General features: G+C 48.4%; 7 protein-coding genes across 7 annotated transcripts; 2 read left to right on the top strand and 5 right to left on the bottom strand.

The window, feature by feature from the left end:
• Positions 1-1,001: 1,001 nt before the first annotated feature.
• On the bottom strand, positions 1,002-2,288 carry PtA15_5A321 (uncharacterized protein; the record flags this gene model as incomplete). Its single annotated transcript, XM_053169070.1, has 8 exons — positions 1,002-1,026; positions 1,115-1,173; positions 1,256-1,373; positions 1,464-1,493; positions 1,574-1,674; positions 1,741-1,767; positions 1,839-1,889; positions 1,968-2,288. The coding sequence occupies 8 exons, from the start codon at positions 2,286-2,288 to the stop codon at positions 1,002-1,004; spliced, it is 732 nt and encodes a 243-aa protein (XP_053020303.1).
• A 1,232-nt stretch (positions 2,289-3,520) lies between these two features.
• Positions 3,521-4,871, bottom strand: PtA15_5A320 (uncharacterized protein; the record flags this gene model as incomplete). Its single annotated transcript, XM_053169069.1, has 3 exons — positions 3,521-4,366; positions 4,455-4,711; positions 4,784-4,871. 3 exons carry the CDS (start codon positions 4,869-4,871, stop codon positions 3,521-3,523), a joined length of 1,191 nt encoding a protein of 396 aa, XP_053020302.1.
• A 240-nt stretch (positions 4,872-5,111) lies between these two features.
• Positions 5,112-6,798, top strand: PtA15_5A319 (uncharacterized protein; the record flags this gene model as incomplete). The annotated part of the gene is made up of 6 exons (XM_053169067.1): positions 5,112-5,220; positions 5,299-5,424; positions 5,514-5,648; positions 5,770-6,085; positions 6,176-6,628; positions 6,723-6,798. 6 exons carry the CDS (start codon positions 5,112-5,114, stop codon positions 6,796-6,798), a joined length of 1,215 nt encoding a protein of 404 aa, XP_053020301.1.
• Positions 6,799-8,040: 1,242 nt separating this feature from the next.
• On the bottom strand, positions 8,041-9,254 carry PtA15_5A318 (uncharacterized protein; the record flags this gene model as incomplete). Its single annotated transcript, XM_053169066.1, has 4 exons — positions 8,041-8,097; positions 8,178-8,393; positions 8,467-8,973; positions 9,048-9,254. The coding sequence occupies 4 exons, from the start codon at positions 9,252-9,254 to the stop codon at positions 8,041-8,043; spliced, it is 987 nt and encodes a 328-aa protein (XP_053020300.1).
• A 737-nt stretch (positions 9,255-9,991) lies between these two features.
• On the bottom strand, positions 9,992-10,850 carry PtA15_5A317 (uncharacterized protein; the record flags this gene model as incomplete). The annotated part of the gene is made up of 2 exons (XM_053169065.1): positions 9,992-10,688; positions 10,783-10,850. 2 exons carry the CDS (start codon positions 10,848-10,850, stop codon positions 9,992-9,994), a joined length of 765 nt encoding a protein of 254 aa, XP_053020299.1.
• A 1,043-nt stretch (positions 10,851-11,893) lies between these two features.
• Positions 11,894-12,295, bottom strand: PtA15_5A316 (uncharacterized protein; the record flags this gene model as incomplete). The annotated part of the gene is made up of 1 exon (XM_053169064.1): positions 11,894-12,295. The coding sequence occupies one exon, from the start codon at positions 12,293-12,295 to the stop codon at positions 11,894-11,896; it is 402 nt and encodes a 133-aa protein (XP_053020298.1).
• Positions 12,296-13,420: 1,125 nt separating this feature from the next.
• On the top strand, positions 13,421-17,313 carry PtA15_5A315 (uncharacterized protein; the record flags this gene model as incomplete). The annotated part of the gene is made up of 7 exons (XM_053169063.1): positions 13,421-13,445; positions 13,662-13,737; positions 13,831-15,364; positions 15,429-16,146; positions 16,469-16,757; positions 16,998-17,162; positions 17,250-17,313. 7 exons carry the CDS (start codon positions 13,421-13,423, stop codon positions 17,311-17,313), a joined length of 2,871 nt encoding a protein of 956 aa, XP_053020297.1.
• Positions 17,314-21,445: the final 4,132 nt, after the last annotated feature.

Below are 21,445 nucleotides of genomic sequence, written 5' to 3'. Positions count from 1 at the left end.
TGTTTTCGTACTCAGTTGTATCTTATGTTCATGGTTGTAGTGTATGTATAATCTGCACTGTGTAATGTATCCATCACATACTGTATCCTGCATCTTCAACCGTTCACTAGCGCTCAGCTATCCGGTTGGTTGGAGGATCTCTTTTTCCAATCAGAATAAGAGAAGGTAAAACCTATGTGAAAAGCATGTGGCCAAATAGATTAGTGGAGGACTTCCCGTCGATCTGGAAATCCAGATCTGAGCCGACAGATTTCAGATTTCGCAGTGAAATCTCGGTCCCCGAAGCTCCCCGAAGGGATCCAGAGTTCCAGATTCCAGATTCCCCTGCGAAATCTGGAATTCCAGATTTATTCGAAGTCGACGGGAAGTCCTCCAGTACTGGCTGACTGCGTATGTAGTATAATCTCTTGGTTTGAATATGATTAAGCTGTTGGCTCAACAGACATGTTCAAAAAGAGCCCTTTTCATGATTCTCAGAATTGGCTATATTTTCAAAGGACTTGAGTCTGAATGATTCTGAGTCAGAATCAAAAAGCTGCTCTGCTTCAAAATGATTGTATCACTTCAGATTGCATTAATTCAACCATTTGCCTTTTTTATATCAAAAAGAAAGGGAATTTTCAAATCCATCTAGGAATACTTCCAAAAAATTGGAGGCATTCAAATATACTCCAGGAAGAAAAAGAGAAAAAAAAGAAGAAATGTAGTAGTGATTATACATAAATAATACTTGCCAAAAAAGATCTAGTATCCTTCAGTTCCCAAATATTTCTGATAAGATCTGGTGTTATCAATTCTAACAAATATATACAATTAGAGGGTTAAGCATGAGTCATCTGGCACGTCCATTCCAGTAGACAATGCTCATGTCTTTTATTTCTAGTTTCAGAAGCACAGCTCCATGTTATGTAATGGATGTCCTTAAAGATAGGATTTTGTTTGATCATTCAGCTCAATAAGTGATTAGCAGAAGAGGAATCCTGGATGGGTTTCTATTTTCTTCAAAAGATTGTCTTCAATTTTTTACTAAACCATGGACCAATCCAACAAATATCAGCTCTCATTTTGAACATCAACCCTTGTGTTTCAGAAATGGGTGGGGAGTAAAACCTACAAGTTCCACTTCAAATCTGAGATTTCACCCTCAGCTTTAGGGTCTAAGGCTGAGAGAAGCTGGAGATTTAAGAACAAGAGAATCATTCAAGCTTTAGTGGAAATCCAAACACAAGATGAATGTATGAAAGGGTGTACATACTTTTTTGGTTAGGAAAAGGTTTTCACATCCAACTTTGAATGATTTGGCTTCAAGACCACATCCATCAATCACTTTGGCAGTGATCTTTTTGTCGGGAGTGGCTGATTTCCAGATTTCACTGAAGACCCCGATGTAGTTCATGGTGATTAAGTGGAAGTAGGCATGAGCATTATCCGATTTGACTTGAGATCGAGAAGAATGTTCTTACACTTCACGATTACAATTCGTAGTTGCCGAACTACAAAGGTAAGAAAGGTTGGAATAGCTGATAAGAAGCTTATCCAAACCAAGCTCACGGTAGTCAATGAGAAGACATACCCGCTAATCCAGCCACTTTTGTTAGGATCTTTTCCAGTTTCATCGATTCCTGACCACAGACATACTCCCAACACGGTATTCGTATCGTAGTTTCCACATACCTATTTGATTGGAGAAAAAATCAGATACATCTTACAGAAAACCTCATATTAAAGTATCCTACTCACACCATCCCCTCCGGCTACTGCTTGACTCTGGATAATATGGAAGTTTCAGCACGTTTGCTGGCTAGCATACGTCTCTTATGTGTTTGGTTCGAACTCACGGGTTCAGTAGTCTTGAAGATCAAGTCGTCGCCCTTTTTGACTGCGAAAAACTACATTCGAAAATTAATTTTAGCCTTTCCCACACAGATTGCGAATGCTGAGAAATGTGACAGTTTATTTTGTCTTACATTAGCATCCCTCCTGTATCGTAATCGAAGAAATGGAGCTTTTCCGTCTTTCACGGTTGTTGCCGGAGCCTTGACGGTTGGTGGAAGGGGTTGACCAAGGGCAGGAGGTTTCGGTTTTCCCTCTCCAGACGAACCTGAGCTGACTCCGCCCGAGCCAATTCCTGGAATTTGAGGTGTGCCATCGCACAGTGGAAGCGGGGCGAGCTGGAAGAAGTTGGCGCATCCTGATTGCTGGATAGCCTCAACGTGCAAGATGAGGAAGATTAGATGGATAGAAATTGCAGCCAGCTGCATGCGTCCAATTACATTATGAGGATACATTTCCGCTGTCTGGTCGTCGTTTTGTTTCCCTTATTTTGGAGTTTACTTAGATGAGAAGACTTCAAGCTGTGAAATACCCAACTGGATGTCGATAATAGTTTTCCCACAGAAAGGAGGTATTTATATAGCAAACTTGTTCTAGTGATAGGCACACGGCATGATAACAGTGGTCACCTTGAAAAATTGAAGCATGTCCAGAGTCAAGGTGGTAACCTAGTGGCGGAGGAAGTTGTCGTTGATGAAACATAATGAGCCGAATGGAGCTCTGCATCAACCAAGAATCGATACCTACAATTTCAGATCAAAAGTAGTCAATACCTACCCGATTTTTTTTTGTTTCGAAGTAATGAGCTCATCGACAATGCTATTCCATTGGAGTTGTTATGGTTATTTGTGCGATTATCTTTTGCCTCTGGTGCTTGCTTCGAGCGTGCCGAGTTGGGCATTATCACCTGCTGCACTTTGCAACGGAAGCATGGTGACGGTATACAACCAATTGTACACAGAGTGATGGGTATGAAATTCATACCCAAAAGACTTGTGCCGGGCCGTTCTGCCTACATAAATAAATAGCTAGATTCATCGTGATTTAATATTTCCTCTGCTGTTATCAAGTCAACTGATCATGACCCTTTCACCTCTGAATAAGTTTGTGGCCGAGAATCGGGCATGCGAGCGACGATGAGAATCAAAGAGAGCTGTAGTAGTACTCCGGGGTCCGGGGATAAGGAAATAGCTCAATAGAGGGTTTAATTATGTTTGACTATTTTCCAGGTATGGAGCACACCTGATGTTTTTGAACAATACTATCGTTGGGAAACCAGGATCCACAGATGAAATCAAACCTATTCGGGGGATTCACAATAGAATCTCATGTCTTCAGGCCTTTATTAACAACTCTGTGCACATTTGGCGAGCTAAACGGTGTTTCTTGGCACCAGAAGAAATTCTTCATTTTTTACCTCAGAAATGGGCTTGCATGTTGTGTAAATTTGTATCTTGAACCCTAGTGCGTCATTGCACCTTTTGTGCCCATTATTACCATTGCTATGTACAGTACATGTACGGCCAATCAGATGATACAAATCATCATAGATAATACGCAAAACTGCGTCTTGCTCACAAGCCCCGCCTACCAGATCTTCTTTGGGTTTAATAATTGTGGCCTTCCAAAGACAGAGAGAGAAAACATTGGAAGCACAATTATATATGTTTTTATGTACAAGATATTATTATGTTGAAGATTTACTTTTGATTCCACTCAGTTTTCTCAAGCCCCTGATGATTAAAGATTTTTCCTCCTGACTGACCCCTTCACCTCGTGCACCGATCCCACACGTATCGATCTCGTCCAAGAACACTTCGAGCTCCTCCTCGCCACCAGATTCGACTAAGCCCAAAAGATCTGCAGGAGATTGGACGCCGAGCCATTTAAAATGAGTACCATAGGGGGCCAAGGCAGGCGACAGACTGCTGAGAAATTCGGTGATCGAATTCTGGGCTTTGACGGATAGTCGGACGCTCAGTGGGGGGTAGCTTTTGAGTGGGCCGGAGTGGGTGCTAGGGGTAGTCATACCCATCCCCGTCGGTAGATGGTTTGCTGCGGTATTCGGGGAGATTGCTGCTGGGTAGCTCTCAGCCTGCTGAGGGATGACCGCGCCTGGATGTGGATAGTTTGCTGTACGTGAGCCTGCACGGGAGGAGTGACTGCGGGGGGTACCACTGAGACTACTGGGGGCCCGCGGGAGGGACTGGCCGGCTGGTGGAGGAAGTGTGGGGTTGGCTGGCTGGTGGATGGGATCAAGATGGGTGGGTGGACTGGGAGTATTTGCGGTTGGGACTGGAGTGGCGGATGAGCGGATGGGCTTGCCGGTGTAAGGATCGAAGAGGAATGGCTTTGAGCTCGAGGCGGGAGGAGTGGCTCCATTGGAGACGTTCTGGGAGTGACTTGAGCCGGCCATACCGACGTCACTGGTGGCCCCTGATGCGCTCGTCTTGACTTTCTTTCTCTTCGGTGGCTGGCCTGACAGACTGGTACCAGGACGGTGTCCAACGGGCATGTCGGGCCCGAAGGGATGCTTGGGTTCGGTAGATTCCAGAAAGTCAGAGGTCAGCTTGGAGTGGGGTGGGGCAAGTTTAGTTTCAGGATGGAATAAGACGACACACGTTGTGCTCCTCAAAGGCATAGACGACCTCAAAACCTTCCACGCCTGGCTTCGCCCTCATGACTTTGAAAACCACCTTACAGCCGTTCTCGGCCATCTTCTGGCCGACCGTCCCAGGCTCTTTGAACCGGCTGCATCGGAGTACGATTGTGCCTGAGCTCCCTTTGGATTGCGATTGGCTGAGCGTGAATCCACGTGCTTCGGCGGCCTTTCGAGACCACGTGCGGAAGTCGTCCCAGCTATCGAATAGATCGCCAACTGAACGCAACATGAAATGCGGATCAGTTCCGAAGCCAAGGGATCCTTGATTTAAACTGGTTGCGTACTGACCTCTCGGTAGGCGAGGGCTGATGTCGTCCACTGGGCTGGGCTCGCAGAGTGGGATATGGTTTGCGGGGGCAGTGTTCGCGGCAGCCATCGTCGAGGTCGAGAGGGGAGGTGTCTGTTGCTGTGCAAGTCTCGAAGGGCAGGATAAAGGTAAAGTGATGATGACATAAGCCGGCAGCAGCAGCCTCGGGGGCCCCGGCTACATCATCCGAGGGAGCCCTGCGAGTTTAAATTCAGACCCGGAGAACCGGCCATTGTCATCCACCACCAACATTATCACGACGGAGACGAAGACCAACACTACACCCGCATCTCCAGAATCAGAATCAGAATGCAGTCCTTCCAGCAGTTCACCCAAACTCACTTCTGGGCTGTCAGGGACTATCTCGCACCAGTCCTGAGGGAATCCAAATTCAAAGAACATGGCCGAATCACACCGGGTAAGTCTCGAGTTGTACTTCATTGGCAACTTCCTCACACAATTCACTTCTCACATCGAAATCTCGGGATATTTTCAGAGGAATTTGTGGCAGCCGGCGATTTTTTGTGCTACAAATTTCCCACCTGGTCTTGGGAAGCAGGCGATGGAACCAAACGACGAGACTTCCTGCCCGAGAATAAACAGTACTTAATCTCTCGAAATGGTATGTATCAAACTCCAACTGCCGAAACAACAGCTCATGATCAAAGAATATTTATACCATTTGAAAATCCTTCTTCTGTGCAATCAAAGTGGCTTGCTTGCGTAGGGCTTCTCAGATGGTCTACACCGACAAAGATGAAGACGCAGAGACAATGATGAGCTTTGCTGCCGAAGGCGCTGTTGGAGCAGATGATGAAGAATGGGCGGTGACACATACCACTCGACGTGAGCTCTCGACTTCTTCTGTGATCACAGCCATTGATACTGTATTAACCTCACATTCGCCCCTATTCCACCTCAATCGACAAATTAACCCCGAATATCGGATTGGCGAGATGATCAAAAGCGACCCAATCTGCCGCCCATGATATCGGCGACATCCCCGATCTAGACCATAACGTCAACTCGCTCTCCTTGTCAGCCGATACCGGAGCCGGCCGTAATCCGGATCCGTCGAATAACGCTGAGGAAGCCATACCCAATCTAGATGACATCCCAGATATGGATGATGACTTGGGTGATGCCGGTGGGGTCGTCGAGGCTGAGGATGATGCAACGGCAAGCACTCAAGCTGCCGCCAACCAACAGACTGAACTTGGACAAAACAACCCCAGTAACCTCGTCAGCGTTCGTACCTATGACTGTCTGATCACTTATGACAAGTAAGTCTTGTCCTTCATATTCACTCTTAAAGGAGGTGTATTTCGGGCCACATAATTTGAACTGAAATCCATATCTGAATCTGTACCTAGATACTATCAAACACCCAGAATGTGGTTAATGGGCTACGATGAACACAAAAGACCCTTGACGCCATCCCAAACGTTTGCAGATATTTCGTCAGACTATGCGCAGAAGACGGTGACGATCGAGCCCTTTCCGCATCTGAATGGGCTGAATCTGGCCTCAGTCCATCCATGTAAACATTCGAGTGTGATGAAGAAGATGATCGAGAGGATGGATGGAAGTTTCAAGGAAGCCCAACAGAAGCACTCCTCCAGTGGAGCCGGTAATGGTGGCTCGATCAGTAAGAAGAAAGGCTGGATCGGCGGGGTGGTCAAGAAGGCCACCGGCGGCGGTAGCAGTGGTAGCGGCAGCTCCAAGGATAAGAAGGCTGGAAACCCGGCTACGAGTCCCACCAGCACGGCTAACGCCCTCAGCCCGGACTCTCAGGAACCCGAAATCGAAGGCTTGAGAGTCGACCAGTTAAGTCTTTAAGCATCCCTTTTCATCCTCTATCTAAAGAAACCTGTAACCTAACTTTTCCATGATCAATCAACCCACGTCTTCATGAGCCAGGTATCTATTGGTGTTTTTGAAATTCATCTCGTCCGTCGTACCGACAATCGAAATCGACAGTACAACAAGCGTTTAAACCGTTGCCGTCGCAATATCCCTATTATACGTATTCACATATGTATATGTTGATAGAGGGAAACCAAGCAAAAATGAAATGAAACACCAGCAGCTGTCTGTATACAAACCACTCAAGCACGACAGGTTCACCCTCAAGCTCATCAACTCATAACATATTAGCGACATTAACGACCCACTTACTACCCTCGTCATTTTTCCTAGCTCTCTTAGAATGAAGTTTTTCTTTTTTTTCGTTTGGCTTGGCCCACTTTAAATTCATGTATTCTTTCCCTGCCCTCTCTCTTCTTTCTTATTTTACAACGAAAACAAAAACAAGAAAAGGAGAAATATACATGTATTACATCTTACTTCATGTTTCGTCGTCTTTATGTCTCCACACATTACACATACACATACACACCACTCTCCATTCACCTTGTGCCCTTGTCTCTTCTGCTTTTATGAGAGCTTGGTTTTTGCAATACAGAGTTGTTTTCCTATCCCTATTAGCTTGACTTTCGGCGACCTTCTCAGACAAGCACCCCCAAATGAGTCACCAATCCCTCCCTGCGGCTGGCGGGAGTGCTTCTTGCTTTGCCACCACTCAGCGGAAGACTTTCAATGCTCTCAACAACTTTGGTGGTGGTGACTCATTTCAAGCGCCTTCAACCCACCCATTGCCACTTTTTTTTCTCTTCTGAGAAATTATTCTGACAACATCTAACAAACTCTTGCTATGCCCGTGATCCCAATTATGAAATTGGCGGTTTTCTTTTCCTCTTGACCATGCTGGATAAATATTCAAAATTTTCATCAGTGAGACGGTGATGTTTCCGTGTGCGTTGAGTCTGAGAACAGACGGCCCGGTGATATGATTGCCCTCATGTGGACCAAGCACTGCTGACCGATGAGACCAACGTGCTCGGCGCAACAACGCACATTGCCAGGGGGAGGGGAGGTAACAGTACCCCAAATCGTGACCAAACCCGCGTCCTGTTTCAATTCCATCAACTGTTCTCGACCAAGAAGTTTTTGCGCGAATGCGATCTGAGGAGAGTCTCAATGGCTACATCAATAAGGATTTCTTTGGTCAGAGATGGATATGATATTTGGTTTAAATTAGGGCGCGACATGGCGGATAAAAGGAAAGTGGTACCGTGCAGCGATTGGAAGACAAACAAACATGCAAACAAATAAGTAATAAAAAGTACAAGCTACTCCAACTGCTCGACATAACAGAATTGATTGACTAAAAAGGAACTCAGTTAGTTAAGCCCTGGTTTTTACAACCCACTAAGTCTAAGCAGATGCCAAGGACCTAAAGGTGACGGAGAAGGTCGAAACAGGAAGTAAGCTTATCGGAAGTAGATCACTAGTACATAGTTGGAATGATCTTACGAGGTCAAGCTTCCATCCCGGTTGGCATTGGTTGTTGGCCAAAGGGCCCGAGAAGAACTTCTGGTCAACGCAGACGTTGAGGAGCGAAGAGAGCTGTTGTCCAACCGGGCAGCCGTCCTTGCCTTGACGACCAGGGCCGAAAGGTAAAACGGTAGCCTCAGCGTGGAGAGGTTTGGTGAGACCTAAGATGGAGACGTCGAGGCAGAGTTTGAGGAGCTGGGGTAAGATCAGATGGGAGTAAGTTAATTTGGAACGGTGGAATAACCTCGCAAGGTGAATTGGTACTCACTGCATCGAGTTTGCCATTCTTGCAAGTGGAGTCCTCGTTGGCCTTGGAGAAAAAGCTCTTGTTGACACATTTCTTTAGCTGCGAGCTGTAGTGCTCATTGCGGTTGCAACGGTCATCATCACCGTCTGCGGCTCCGAGGGCACCGACGGAAGAAGGGTGATCTTTCTTGGGTTTGCCGCTGTCTCCGGCATCGTTGTAGGATTGAGCGCTGGTGAGTCCATCATCGTCTTCATCGTGGCTTTTGGGCTTCTTGTGGTGCGAGCTGGGCGAGCTGGCCTTACCGTCGGGGGATGACTCGTCCGAGTCATTGCCGCCGGCGTCGTTGAACGATTGAGCACCAACTGAGCCGGAGTCGTCTCCTTTGTTGTGCTTGGGCTTGACATGGTCCTTGGTGTTCTTGTCGTCGTCATCCTGGTCGATTGATTGGGCCTTGACGGGATCACCGTGGCCACCTGGGGCTTTACCAAGCGGCTTGAAGCTATTACAGCCGTCATAGTCGTAGTTGACCTGTGCAGGGGGCGCAGGGCAAAGGCAAAAGTTAATCGAAGCCTAAGGCGCGTGAAAACGGGGGCTACGCGTACCTTCGCACACAATCCTCCAAGCATGAGAGGAAGATTCAAAGAAGCGTCAACGGTGGGAGCAGCAACGCCGTCGAAGTGGCAGAGCCATCCAAGGCCAACACCGCGCTCGAAGAGGTTGATCTTGGTTCGCTCATTCGCCGGCGCAGAGGAAACAGCCATGGCGAGTCCTAAGGCAGACGCGGCCTTCTGGTGGATTGAGAAAAGCATTTTCGAGGTAATTGGGAACGCGACTGAAGAAGTAGTGTTGGTAGCTGGAGTAGTGTGGGTACGAAGGAAGAAGGCAGGAAAACTTATTTGGAAAGATTACAAAAAAGAGTACAGATGGTGAATGATTGATTGAAGTTGATGATGGGGAAACATGAATATGGCGAACAGGAGACTCTCTTAAGAACTAGCAAAGCAGTGGCGCTGAAGGAATGAGAGTACCGCTGAATCGAAGTGATTTGTCGATCGACCAGGCGCAGGAGAGTCTCTCTACGGCACCCAGTCGATATTCGCCGTACAGCCACTCAGGGCATGAGCAGGGCGGACCTTCGGAGGCACCTGCGTATGAAGGTGCCGTACTCTGATAGGTACCGGTCTGTCCTGATCATGCCACTGTAAGTGACGCTGAGCAAAACAGCTATTCTGTTCATGTAGCTGGATTGCCTGAAGAGTCGATTTGCATGAAAAAAGCGGGAGAAATTGCTAGTAAGATTGATCACATATTCCAAAAACATCTAGCTTTACAAGAAAAACAAAAACAAAAACGAAAACGAAAACCAAACAGATGGACCAGACACATTGCTCAGGTTAGTCTTGGGGTAAAGGTCAACGAGTAAAATATGTGCTCGGGTTACGGGCCGCTAAAATTGCACACATGCATGATCTTTTGCTGGGTAGAGAGATGGAAATTGTGGTGAATTTAAATGGTAAGGATTTTGTGGTCTGTGCGGGCTGCTTCATTAGCTGTAATTCGAGAGCCCGAAATCGCTTCGACTGCGAGTCTGGAAAGCCCTCGACTCACGCGTGAGGGACATGGGGAGTTGAGGGCCGCTCGAGATCCTCTTCTTGTGGGCTATTTCTCTGGACGACTTGGGGGGATAGAGCTGTGTGGGTGTTTCGCAGACAGTGAGTGAGCGGCGACTGGAGGTAGGGGCAGAGTTGGACCAGTCGGAGAAGCAGGAGGTTCGGCCTTGGGAAAACCAGTCCCAGAGGCGGGCCGTACCGGGGGACTTGGCCAGGCTCGGGTCGGTCTGATACAGGGGATTGGTGAGCTCATCCCGAACCACTTCGACCTGAGCGCTTTTTCTCTTGTGGCATGCAGAGATGTCCAAGGCCGATAGGTTGAGCTTGCGTGAGCTTAGGAGACGCGAGACCGGCGGTCCGAATGCACGTTCGTTTTTCCGACCTCTATTTTCCGGATCCACGGCCACAGTCTGTGCTCTCTCGGACTTCGAGCCGTGGTGAGAGGATCGTTCGTGAGTGGTTGCCATCGAACCAGGTCTGATTGATAGCGCTCGGATCTTCGCTGGACCGTTGGCAGCGGAAAACACGAACGTCGAGGCGGAACCGGTACCGACCGGGCGCGGCCCTTGATGTTTCACATACTTGAAGGGTCGTCGGACAATAACCGTTCCCTTGCCCGGGTGTAATTGGTTTCTGATGTCGGAGTCACAATTTCAACCAAAGTCAGCCGATGCACTATTACCAACTAAATCTTGTAAGTATTGATTGTATAGCCGAGATGACCTACCGGTTTTCCCTGAGAGCTTCATTGGTTCGAATTGGCACTGTAGCCGGGCAGATGAGTCCACCAGACATTTCTCTTGCTACTGCTCGGTTGCAAAGAAGAAGGAAATCGCCATCGGATTTAATACTGTCGTCATGCTAGTTTGAGGAATTGGGTGAAAGGATAGGACAGCACCAACCAGTTCGAGCGTATGGACGTTGAAGATAAACTGAAGACCTGGATCACGTAAAGAGAGCGAGGCCGAGGCTATATTTGACAGAGCTTGAAGGTGGCGAAATGGGGAGTTGCGACTGCGAGGTCGGTGGTAGGACGCGATGAATTGGGGCAAGCAAAATATGCACTTTATCTGTTTTGGCTACCGAGAGGCTCTGTCGAGTGGTTCATGTGGGAGCGGCTGGGTTGTGGAGTACCAGTTCAGCTTATATATTTATTTATTTATGTTAGGAATCTGTATTGATGTGTAATTCTCAAGGACAGCGGAGATGTTGACCATCAACACGACACTCGAGTGAACGATTTTGGGATGCAAGCTGATATAAATATGTACGGTTCGAGGAAACAGACATAGGGAGGAGTAGATAGCCGACCAGTCGAAGTCGGTTTTAAGGAAGGACTAGTACAACCAGCCTCTAACGAGCACGGAGGAGAGCGAGGGAAATACGTCACATAAGTGTCCTTAATGCATACATATCTTGTGAGGGGACACTCCCCCTTAAGAAGCTGCCTTCGTACCTTCGGCTGTTGCAGTGTAGCAGCACTTCGAGTCGGAAGCTGCCCGATTCAACGGTTGACAGGGAGAAGGAGTTACAGCGAGGGGTTCTGGATCTCTTGCAATCAAGGAGCTTGTCCGGCGGAGCCAGGGCCTCTGGTCGTGCATCCAGGGAAGCGAGCACATCCACTCGCTTCCAGTCGAGCAACGCCGGTGACGTTTGTTCTTCGCCTGAACATGGGAGAGGTTTACATTCCTCGAGAGAGATTCCCCGGCGCCACCACATGTTTCCAAGCGCAACTCTGGTCTTGTTTCCTCCCTCGATGTCCGATAACAATTCGAAACTCTACATGTTCCTCACGACCGAGTACATACAACCATGCCCCATGCATAGTAGCAACCACATCAGAGCAACAAGAACTTGGTTGAGTATGCAATCACCATTCGCCCGACGTGATCCATTTCCGAGGGTTGGGAACCAAAAGTGAGGCCTGATTGTAGTTCCGAATAGCTGGAAGTAGCAGTCTGTGCGCCGAACAGGGCCGAAAAGCAACCCCGGGGGAAGCTGTCCGGGATGGATCTCCGCTCCTCAGATGGATTTACACGCCCCGGCAGCAGATTATTGTCGTCCCGCGTGGTTTGATGCCAAACTTTCCATGAGCAGTCTGACATGAGGGCCTCATTAATCCCGGACTGCCCCTCGGCTTGCTGACAGTGACGCAGGGGCAGTCCGACCGTATTGGCGATGCTATTAGCCGGTCCGCATGGCCGTCGGCTCGGCGCATGGATCGAGGCGACAATCCTCATGGCTGGGGCAGGCTTACCCAAAACGTCGTCAGAAGCAAGCCGATCACATGTCTGAAAAGAGCCCCATCAGACGGGATAATGCGACTGTTTCCCGTCAAGTGGGACCCGATGATTGGACAAAGGTTGGACTCGTCAAAAATAAACAGATTTTGCTCATTGAACAAGGGATCCCATGTGGGGGCTTTGATTACCAGATTACCAGAGGAAGATACCCTCAAGTCCTTGGCAAGCTTAGTCAAGTTGGACTCCTGGATGAGGCACATGAAATCTTGCAACCATCTGAGTCACTCACACGAGGACCAAGCAGGAAACGTGTTAGAAAGTGCTTCTTGGCTACAAAATTTGACCTTGCCAAGCAAACATCCACTAGGAGGGAGTTCTCCTCTGTGTCTCAAACGGGAAGTGGAGTTTAATTCCAGATGAAAGTGTTGGAAGCCTGACTGTCTTCTACTTGTGTCTCGCTTCATAACTCTTAAAATACCTTGCACTGTAGTAACTTACTCTCAATAGGAAGTATTATTCAGAAAAATATTTCCATCGTTGTTGAACTCTGATCAGTAGTTTTCATTCTAGTTGGAAAATTTCAGTTTGAGTAATTAAATTCTCAAAAAGGAGATTTTATAGATTTTCAGCTCAGCCACATGTTGATCAATGATGGCTTATGAGTTGTCTATTTCAAGTTCAACCAGCCTATACCTTTCCTTATATTTCTGCCAGTGGCAGTGAGCCGGTCCTCATGATGCAAAAATTTAGAGCCCATTTTAAGGTGTTTTTATTAATCATTTTCTTTTTTTTCACAATGATCAAGTACTCCCAACACCCACAGGCCACAGGTTGTCGACTTTTCAAAATTTTGCTTATCACGGCCTCAAAACTAGCTCCAAAGTCTTGACAATTCCTCAGCCAACATCCAGAATAACGCAGCTTTTTTTTCTTTTCTTTTTTTGAAGTGCGCGATGTGGAAAGTGTTGCAGTGGGGAGATGTCACACCCCCCCGGGGTGGTGATGACGCCCCCCTCCCCCCGGGAGTGCTATGAGCCATGGCCACATCAGCCAGCCGCCCTCTGCTGCTGGACTCTGCCATCTCCCACCTCGAACTGCCAGAGTGTGCTCGCCGGTGGTCCCATGTCGGTAGCCTCAGCAGACGCAGGTCAGTCCACAGCCCACCACCCCATCCCCTCCGACACATGCTGACAGCGCCCACTGCCACTGCCACCACCAACAGCACTCCTCTCCGCTGCCAGGGCTTACGCATCCCTCAAAATGGCCTCATCAGCCTCACCCGCCTCAGACTCACCCGCAAGCACACCCTCAACCCCCGCCCCAGCCGTCGAACCCAGAAAACAGCCAATCCTCTACTCCAGAGCCCAGCTACTCGCCCTCCACAACAGTCCGCTCTGCGTCCGACCCCCTGCACTCAAGCCGCTCAGCGAATGGTTTGGGTAAATAAACCATCCTATCTAGACTCCCAATCGATCATCATCATCATCATCATCATCATCATCAGCTGGCTCACTCTTTCTTCCTGTTGGCAGTGATTGCGACTTCAATTCGGTCAGATCCCAACCCAACCATGCTCCCCCGAATGCCAACACATCCCCCAATCAACGACCCAGCCAGCAGCAGCAGACATCCCCCGACAACAAATCACAAGCACTCTCCCAGTCCCTAGCTAGTCTCCCCGTCCTAGGAAGGAGCCAGCCACCCGCCAGGAATCCGTTTGCCAACTTTGGCAAATTCGGAACGGAGGAGCTCCCCTCTAGTCTACATCTCAACGGCCCAAACAGCCCTCTCAACAGCTCATCTATCAAGGGTGGCCGCAGGCTCATCGACCGCGATTGTGCCCCTCACATAGCCAGGACAGACAACTTGAATATTGACGGCAGTCGGAGAAAGCCAAACGAGAATTCGCTCGGAACCGGTAAAGAGCGAAACGCCAACCAAAGAATACCCGACGACCAAGGATCAGCCGACGGTAAGTTGAACAACAACACCACCTCCAACCGTCGAACGCTGGACAGGTACGTCCCCGATCGCGATCGGGATGACGCCCGACTACGTAATCGGGAACGAGAACGTGAGAGAGATGTCGAGCGAGATAAGACCCGTCGATCGAGTATCAACCCTCGAGATGGCACAACGGGCGACGAACAGATGAACTGGAGAAGACCTCCCCCGGGTACGACTGCCGGTCAACCCACCAAGCGATCTACCTCCTACCATCAACAACAACAACAACAAGCCAACAATCCAGCTCGAGCCAACAAGGATACCCCCGACACGCGCGATCACTCCGTTCGTGAAAAGGACCGAGAGAAGACGATCAACAACAACAAGTATCCTCAGACCTCCAACTCTTCAAACCGCAACAATAATCAGCAACGAGCTCGAGAAAAGGAAAACACCACCTCCAGTCAACTTCCCTCATCAGGCTCGCTTGCCACGGCTTCTAGAGAGACACCCCCGATTTCCCCAAATGTGTCTCTGACTTCCCATCCCACCAGACGGGTTAAGGATGGTGCCTGGGACTCGGGAGAGGGCAAATGGGAGATCTCCAAGCCGTCTAACGGGCTTCGAAACGATAATGGATATGGATCCAGCGAAACGGATGCCATCCAAACTTGGAAAGCTGAGATGAAGGCACTGGAGGCTCAAAAGAAATTGGCTGCGGCCGCAGCTACCGACTCCCAAGACCACTCTTCCACCGCTCTCAAGGAGGAACACCGTCCAGCGGGCGGCAGCGCAGCGGCAGCTATTGATACCCATGTCGACAAGCCCGATCGTGACTTTCACTCAAACCCCTCAAAACAGTTTGATTTTACAGCCATATCCGGAACTCCTGATGAAAGTGGTCTCACAAGCTCGCATCCTGCTAATGAGAACGAACTTGCCGTCCTTCCTAGAGCAAGCCGGTTTGCGAAGTTTTTCGATCACAACAAGGATGGCAGTGGACAACAACCTGGCTCGCTATTGACTGACAAGGGAAGTCCCACAAAAGGGGCCGGCAGTCCCAGTGTAGACCCGGAGAACATGGCTCGTGTCTTGAGTATGCTTCAAATGAGTTCAAAAGTGAGTTTGCAACATGTTCTGCGGCCTCTGTAATCCTTGCTGATCCTGTATCCTCCATATCTAGACTTCAGAGCCCCCTTCCGAAAGCGCACCAACCGCCCAGGCTCATCCATCGCCTTTCCAGCTTCTCAACAAAGCCATGCCATCCAATGGACAGTCGCCTCACTACAGCCGCGACGCCATGGGATTTGCCCAACTGCACGGCGCCTCCGCCACTTCCCCCACGGCTGTCCATGCCCCCGGGATGCGATCGATTCACGAAGCTGAGCTTGGCGATCGCATCCAAGCAGCCGACGACCACACCCTCGACCACCTCTTACATCACACCCACCCATCCTCTTCGACCCCCTTTGCCAACTTTGCTGGTGACTCTCCCCAGCGATCCTCGTCTGCCCATCCAATCGGAGGCTTGGAAGACCACCTGTCAAGCCACTCGTCCGCTGACCGTTTCGGCCATCTATCTGGCTCTCAATCGGCGGCCAACCATCCGTTCGGATCGCAGAACGGCCACGGCTCCCAATCCGTTGGCAGTGCCACCAACAACCAACCCTTCAACCTGTTCACGACCAACCACCCCCCACATGTCAAGTCGCCCATCGACGCTAGCTTCGCCGCCCTCCGCAACCAAGCTCCTCATGACCCACAGATGTTTCAGCTTCGCCATATGCTCCACTCCGTTAACTCTAACTCGCTCACTAACATTCCTGCCCAGCAGCTCGCACACGATCGTAGCAACGATAACCAGAAATTGGCCTTCTTGTCCCGCCAGCTCCATCAACAACGTCTGTCATTCATCTAACCCTTATCTTCAACTTTTTCCCAGTAGCGCTCATTACTTCCCCCTATTCGTTGATAAATTCCTTCCAATCGGCTAGGTATGAGCCAATTTGAGGTAAGCTTCCTTTTTCTGTGTTTGACAGGCATTGCCATTGAACTGATCTGGAGCATTTTCACGTTCTCTTTAAAACTCCGAGCAGCAGCAACAACAGCAACAACAGCAGCAGCAACAGCAAAATGGACTTGAGTACCAACGTGGGTTTTTCGCTTTCCAGGGTCAATGGAAAGAGAGAAGAAATGCAAGCTCATCATTGACAATTACTCCAGGTCTAGCCATTGCGGGTGCAAATTCGTCGGTGAATGGCACTTCTCATGGCTTGCAGCACTTGAACTCTGCCCCGGGGCCAAATGGAATTGTCCAGCTACCTTCAGCCAATGGGCCCCACACGGCGGCACTGAACAACCTTTTCCTGCACCACCAGCAGGTCCCGGCGCACCATCCCGGGATCCTTCCGCCCACGGTGACCTTCGCCGGCTCGCCGACTGGGGTCCAAACGGGGGCTGGAGGTGGCCGGCCGGGCCCGGTGGGCTTTGGCCACCCCGCCCCGCAGATGCTGCCCGGCCTCCAACACCACCCCATGGCCCATCAGCAGCAGCTCCAGCTCCAACAGCAACAACAGCAACAGCAGCAACAGCAACAGCTCCAGCAGCTCCAGCGCCAACAAGCCCTCGCCGCCGCAGCTGCCGCCGGCTCCTTCCCCGCCCACCCCGTCAACAACCCCACTCTCTCCTTCCCGTTCATCGCCGGCCCGCCCGCTCGCGCCTTCGCGGGCCCCGGCTATCCTAACGTCTCCAGCTTCGCCGGCGTCCCCATGCTCAATAACAACCCCGCTACCGCTCCTAACAGCATTCTCCAACAGCAACAACCCCAGCCTCATCCCGCACTCGGCAACAATCCTAACGCCGTCCAACAGCTCTTCCAGATCCCTCTTGCTAACTTGCCGCCCCCGCCCCAACAACAGTCCCAACAACAGCAACAACAGCAACAACAACAGCAACAACAACAGCAACAACAACAACAGCAGCAACAGCAGCAAGCGGCGGGTAGTAATGCCCAGCTCGACCTCATGAGCTTGTTGAACGCCGGCAACCAACGCCGCATCGGAATGTAATCCTCGCTGTCTTCAGATGCGCTCTAATCTCTCATCTTGACCCCTTCCCCCCTCGTCTTCTCCCGGCCTATCTCGCTTTCCTCACCACCACCTTTGTTCCATTCTTCTTCTCGCCCAATCTCTCTCTCTCTTTCTCTCTCCCGATCGCTTGTTATCGCTTTTTGTCGTGGTTTATCCCTGTTTATGCCTAGACTCTTGTTCCTGATTCATAATAATCATCCCCATCCCCACCATCATCCTTATTTCTTATCCCTCCAACCCCACACTGTGTTGTCTCCCTCTTCCCCCGCTTGTGTGTCCTCCCCTTTTGTTTGGTTCTCTCTTCTCTTTCTGATCATGTGGCTTATTCACACCCACTTCCCATGTCCATGGGGTTTCTTTGTTGATGTATTCAGGCTTGTTCTTGGTCCCCGCCCCTTTCTTTTTCTTCCTTTTTTTAGATTGGAGAGATTTGTGCAGTCAGAGCCCATGATGGTGATGTGTTTCCTGTTTCTATTTTTTATGGTTGATCTGATACACCCAGTGTATGTATATAATACATATATATATATAGTGCTCTGTTGAAAAAGAGTGTCACAGTGTGCTCTTACATCCATACATGCTACAAACTGTCTAAGACTGTATGTACATATATATATACAAGGGGAAGCCCCCAAATTTGGGGTTACAGGGGGTGTTAAAGTCATAGGGGTTTGTCAATCACAGGAGGTGGAAGGTAAAAGGGTAATGTGACAGCTCAAAGGAAACAGATTAAATTTTTCAAAACTTTGATGTTGCAATTCCTGGGTGACTGTCTACATAACAGGCAGTCAGTCAAAGGAAAGAAAATTTGAAATGAAAACTTGGTAAGAAACCAAAATTAGTGCAAACTGGTGAAATAAATTCAAGTTTTTTGAAGAAGACACAAAAGTTGTGCTGGAAAGACAATTGTTGGGGAAATATTGATGAGATAATTAATTCATAAACTCTGAACATGAGAAAGAAATTCCTTGTAAAAAATGTTTTTAAGTTTCATATGAAGCCTGGCCACTTTCAGGCTGAGGAATCACTACCTTTGTAGTTTTGCTTGACTTGCTTCTTGAAAGTGCAACATAGAGCTGACAATGACTAAAAACAGGTTCATGAAGCACAATACCAACATTTCCAATTCTTTGACCTTGAGATTTATTAATTTTCAGGGAGAAAGCCAGATTGACAGGAAATTGCTTTCAAATGAGCTTGAAAGGCAGTCCAGACTTGTCTGGGTCAGATATGAAAGGAATGTGAGGGATAGCCACAGAATCATTAACTCTATTACCTGATATGACTCTTGTGTGAATCACATTTGGACCCAAGTTTTCCACAATCAACCTGGTTCCATTACAAATTCCCATTGTCCAATCAAGGTTCTTGAGCATTTTTATTGGCACTCCACGTTTTAGTTGAAGAATATGAGGTGGGAACCCTGAGATGTTCAACCCTTTGATATACTCTTGCAAATATAGATTTTGGGGATCATATTCCACAGAATCAAAGCTTGTGTAAGTTCTCCCCTGAGATGGAATGGATTGTAGAATTCTAGAGTTGATTTATGGAATGGATTCTAAAATTCTAGAGTTGATTTTTTTTAAAGAAATATTCTTGCAGTCTTATGAGATGATTCAAATTTTGCTCCTGAGAACCCCCATGAATGACTATAGAAGTAGGTGGGTTGATTTTGTTGTTTGATTGAGTGATAACTTCACATCTCCAATGGATAAGAGAAACTGCTGAAATTGAGGATCACCTGCTGCACACATGTTGGCTGGAAGTTGGATGATATTTTGTTGAAAGTATCTCCAGCAGTAAGAGTTGACAATTCTTGCATCAAAAATCTAGGGACATGTTCCCTTCCGCACCACTGGTAAAACCTGATGTAAATAACCTCCAAGTACAATTACCTTGCCACCAAAGGGTTGATCTGAATCCATCAAGTCTTGGAGTAATCTGTCTCAGTGTTTCCCAATTCAAGGGCATGTCTATGTGTCATTGGGGCTTCATCCCAAATGATAAGCTTTGATTGCTTCAACACATCAGCCTTTTGAGAATGTTTTGTGATTGAAGAAACTGAATTTTGCAGAAGCTTTGGAGGAATTCCAAAATTCAACTGAGCAGTCCTGCCATATGGCATGTTCATAGCTACAATTCCTGTGGGTTCAGAGAGAATAAAAATTAAGATGGTATGGCTGGGAAAATGAGACCTCACCACTTCCTACACCTGTGATAGCAACTCTTTGGGTTGATCTGAAATTTTCCAGTAAGCAGTTGTATCAGAAAGTCTTTCCAGATCCCCCTGGACCATCATTGAAGGAGCAAGCAGGTTGTTCTGAATAGCATGCATTGATGATCTGATCAAAGCCTGATCTCTGCTGATTGTTCAAATGATTTGCATTGTCAATATGAGATATCCACACATTGAAGACCATTTTGTGAAAGGATTGGATTGATTACTTCAATAATCTGATTTGTCATGAGTGCATCATCTTGAAATCCCTGATGGATCTCCAGTCTTCAGTCATGTAATGGTAGGAAGAATTTCATAAACACAGAGGGCATTAAGGTTGAAGTTTTGCTATAAGTATGCCAAATAACTTTTGCAAATAAGATGGCATCATTGTTTCATTTGCTTCAGCCATTGTGGCTTCCAAATAATGATCATTTTCCAACAGACCCCAGGCCAAAGCAGCTGAACAAAAACTGTTAATTTGTCTCTGAAATGGGGGGGTTCAAAGTTGACTCCTGCACTGTTTCAGGACCAAAATTCAGGAAAAAAATGGACCTGAATTCCTTCCTGCAAACCCAATTTCCTTCATGAGGAGGGGATGCAGAAAGGGCCTTCCTGAATCAGGAAACACCCCAAATTCCTGAATCCATGGCCTCCAATAGAGAAAAATCTCTTTTGGACACACCTCATCAGATCCATGGCCTCAACTGACCGGTCATCGAGTCAATAAAGGACCCAGGAAAGCCCCTATGGAACACAGTAACCAAAATGTATGATTTTTTTGTCAAAAACCAAAAAACCTACACACCCCAGATGTATGAATGGTCATTTTGGCCGGTAAAGGTACTCACCTCAATTGTATGAATTTTTTCTGAGAGCAAGGGGGGTAGTAACCAAAATGTATGAGAATCAGGGGCTCAAGCTAAGGTTGAAAGCCTTGTCTGTAATGATTTTTCAGTCTGAATCAAGTCTACAGTTCTAGGCCGGAGCGGTGCCACACTCACCTACCCTCCGGCTTCCACAGGTTGCATCCCACTTCCTGTCCTTCTTATTAACCCTGCCCAAGTGACCCCATTCCCCCCCCCTCAACAGTTACAGCAGTCTGGTTCCCCTTTTTTTCTTTTCTTTCCCCCCCTCCCCACCCCCCCCCCCCCTTGGCAGCAGCATCAATGCTGCCCAAAAAAACGTAGGCACAAAATTTGTATGAATTTTTAGACCAAGCTCTGAACCTACACACAAAACGTGTATGAATGAGCCCCAAAAATGTATGAATTTTTCAAAAATATGGGAATTTAGGTTACTGTGTTCCATAGGGGCTTTCCTGGGTCCTGTCAATAACAGATGCAGTCCACAGAATACTCCCACGTACACCCCACTCAATGACCACAGCTCACTTTAACCAATCCCCACCACTCAATGACCCGATGACCCGACCGGGTCATCGAGTGGTTACTCTCCACTCGATGGCCGGACCCGGTCAGCGAGTGGACACCCGCTCCACTCAACAATAGGCTCGGCCATCAAGTGAAGTGGGTATCCACTCGATGACCGAGTCAATCATTGAGTGGGTGTGTATCCACTTGATGACCCAGTCCGGTCATCGAGTGGATACAGACTCCACTTGATGACCGGATGACCGGGCCATCGAGCAGATACACACCCAACTCAATGGCCCGGTCACCCGGTCATCGAGTGGAGTGTGTACCATCAACTCGATGGCCCGGTCACCCGGTCATCGAGTTGGGTATGTATCCGCTCGATGGCCCGGTCACCCGGTCATCGAGTGGATGGTACACACTCCACTCGATGGCCCGGTCACCCGGTCATCGAGTGGATGGTACACACTCCACTCGATGGCCCGGTCACCCGGTCATCGAGTGGATGGTACAC

This window comes from Puccinia triticina, chromosome 5A (genome assembly GCF_026914185.1).
Source record: "Puccinia triticina chromosome 5A, complete sequence".
In the NCBI taxonomy this organism is placed as follows: domain Eukaryota; kingdom Fungi; phylum Basidiomycota; class Pucciniomycetes; order Pucciniales; family Pucciniaceae; genus Puccinia; species Puccinia triticina.
This window is presented reverse-complemented; position numbering and strand designations above follow the sequence as displayed.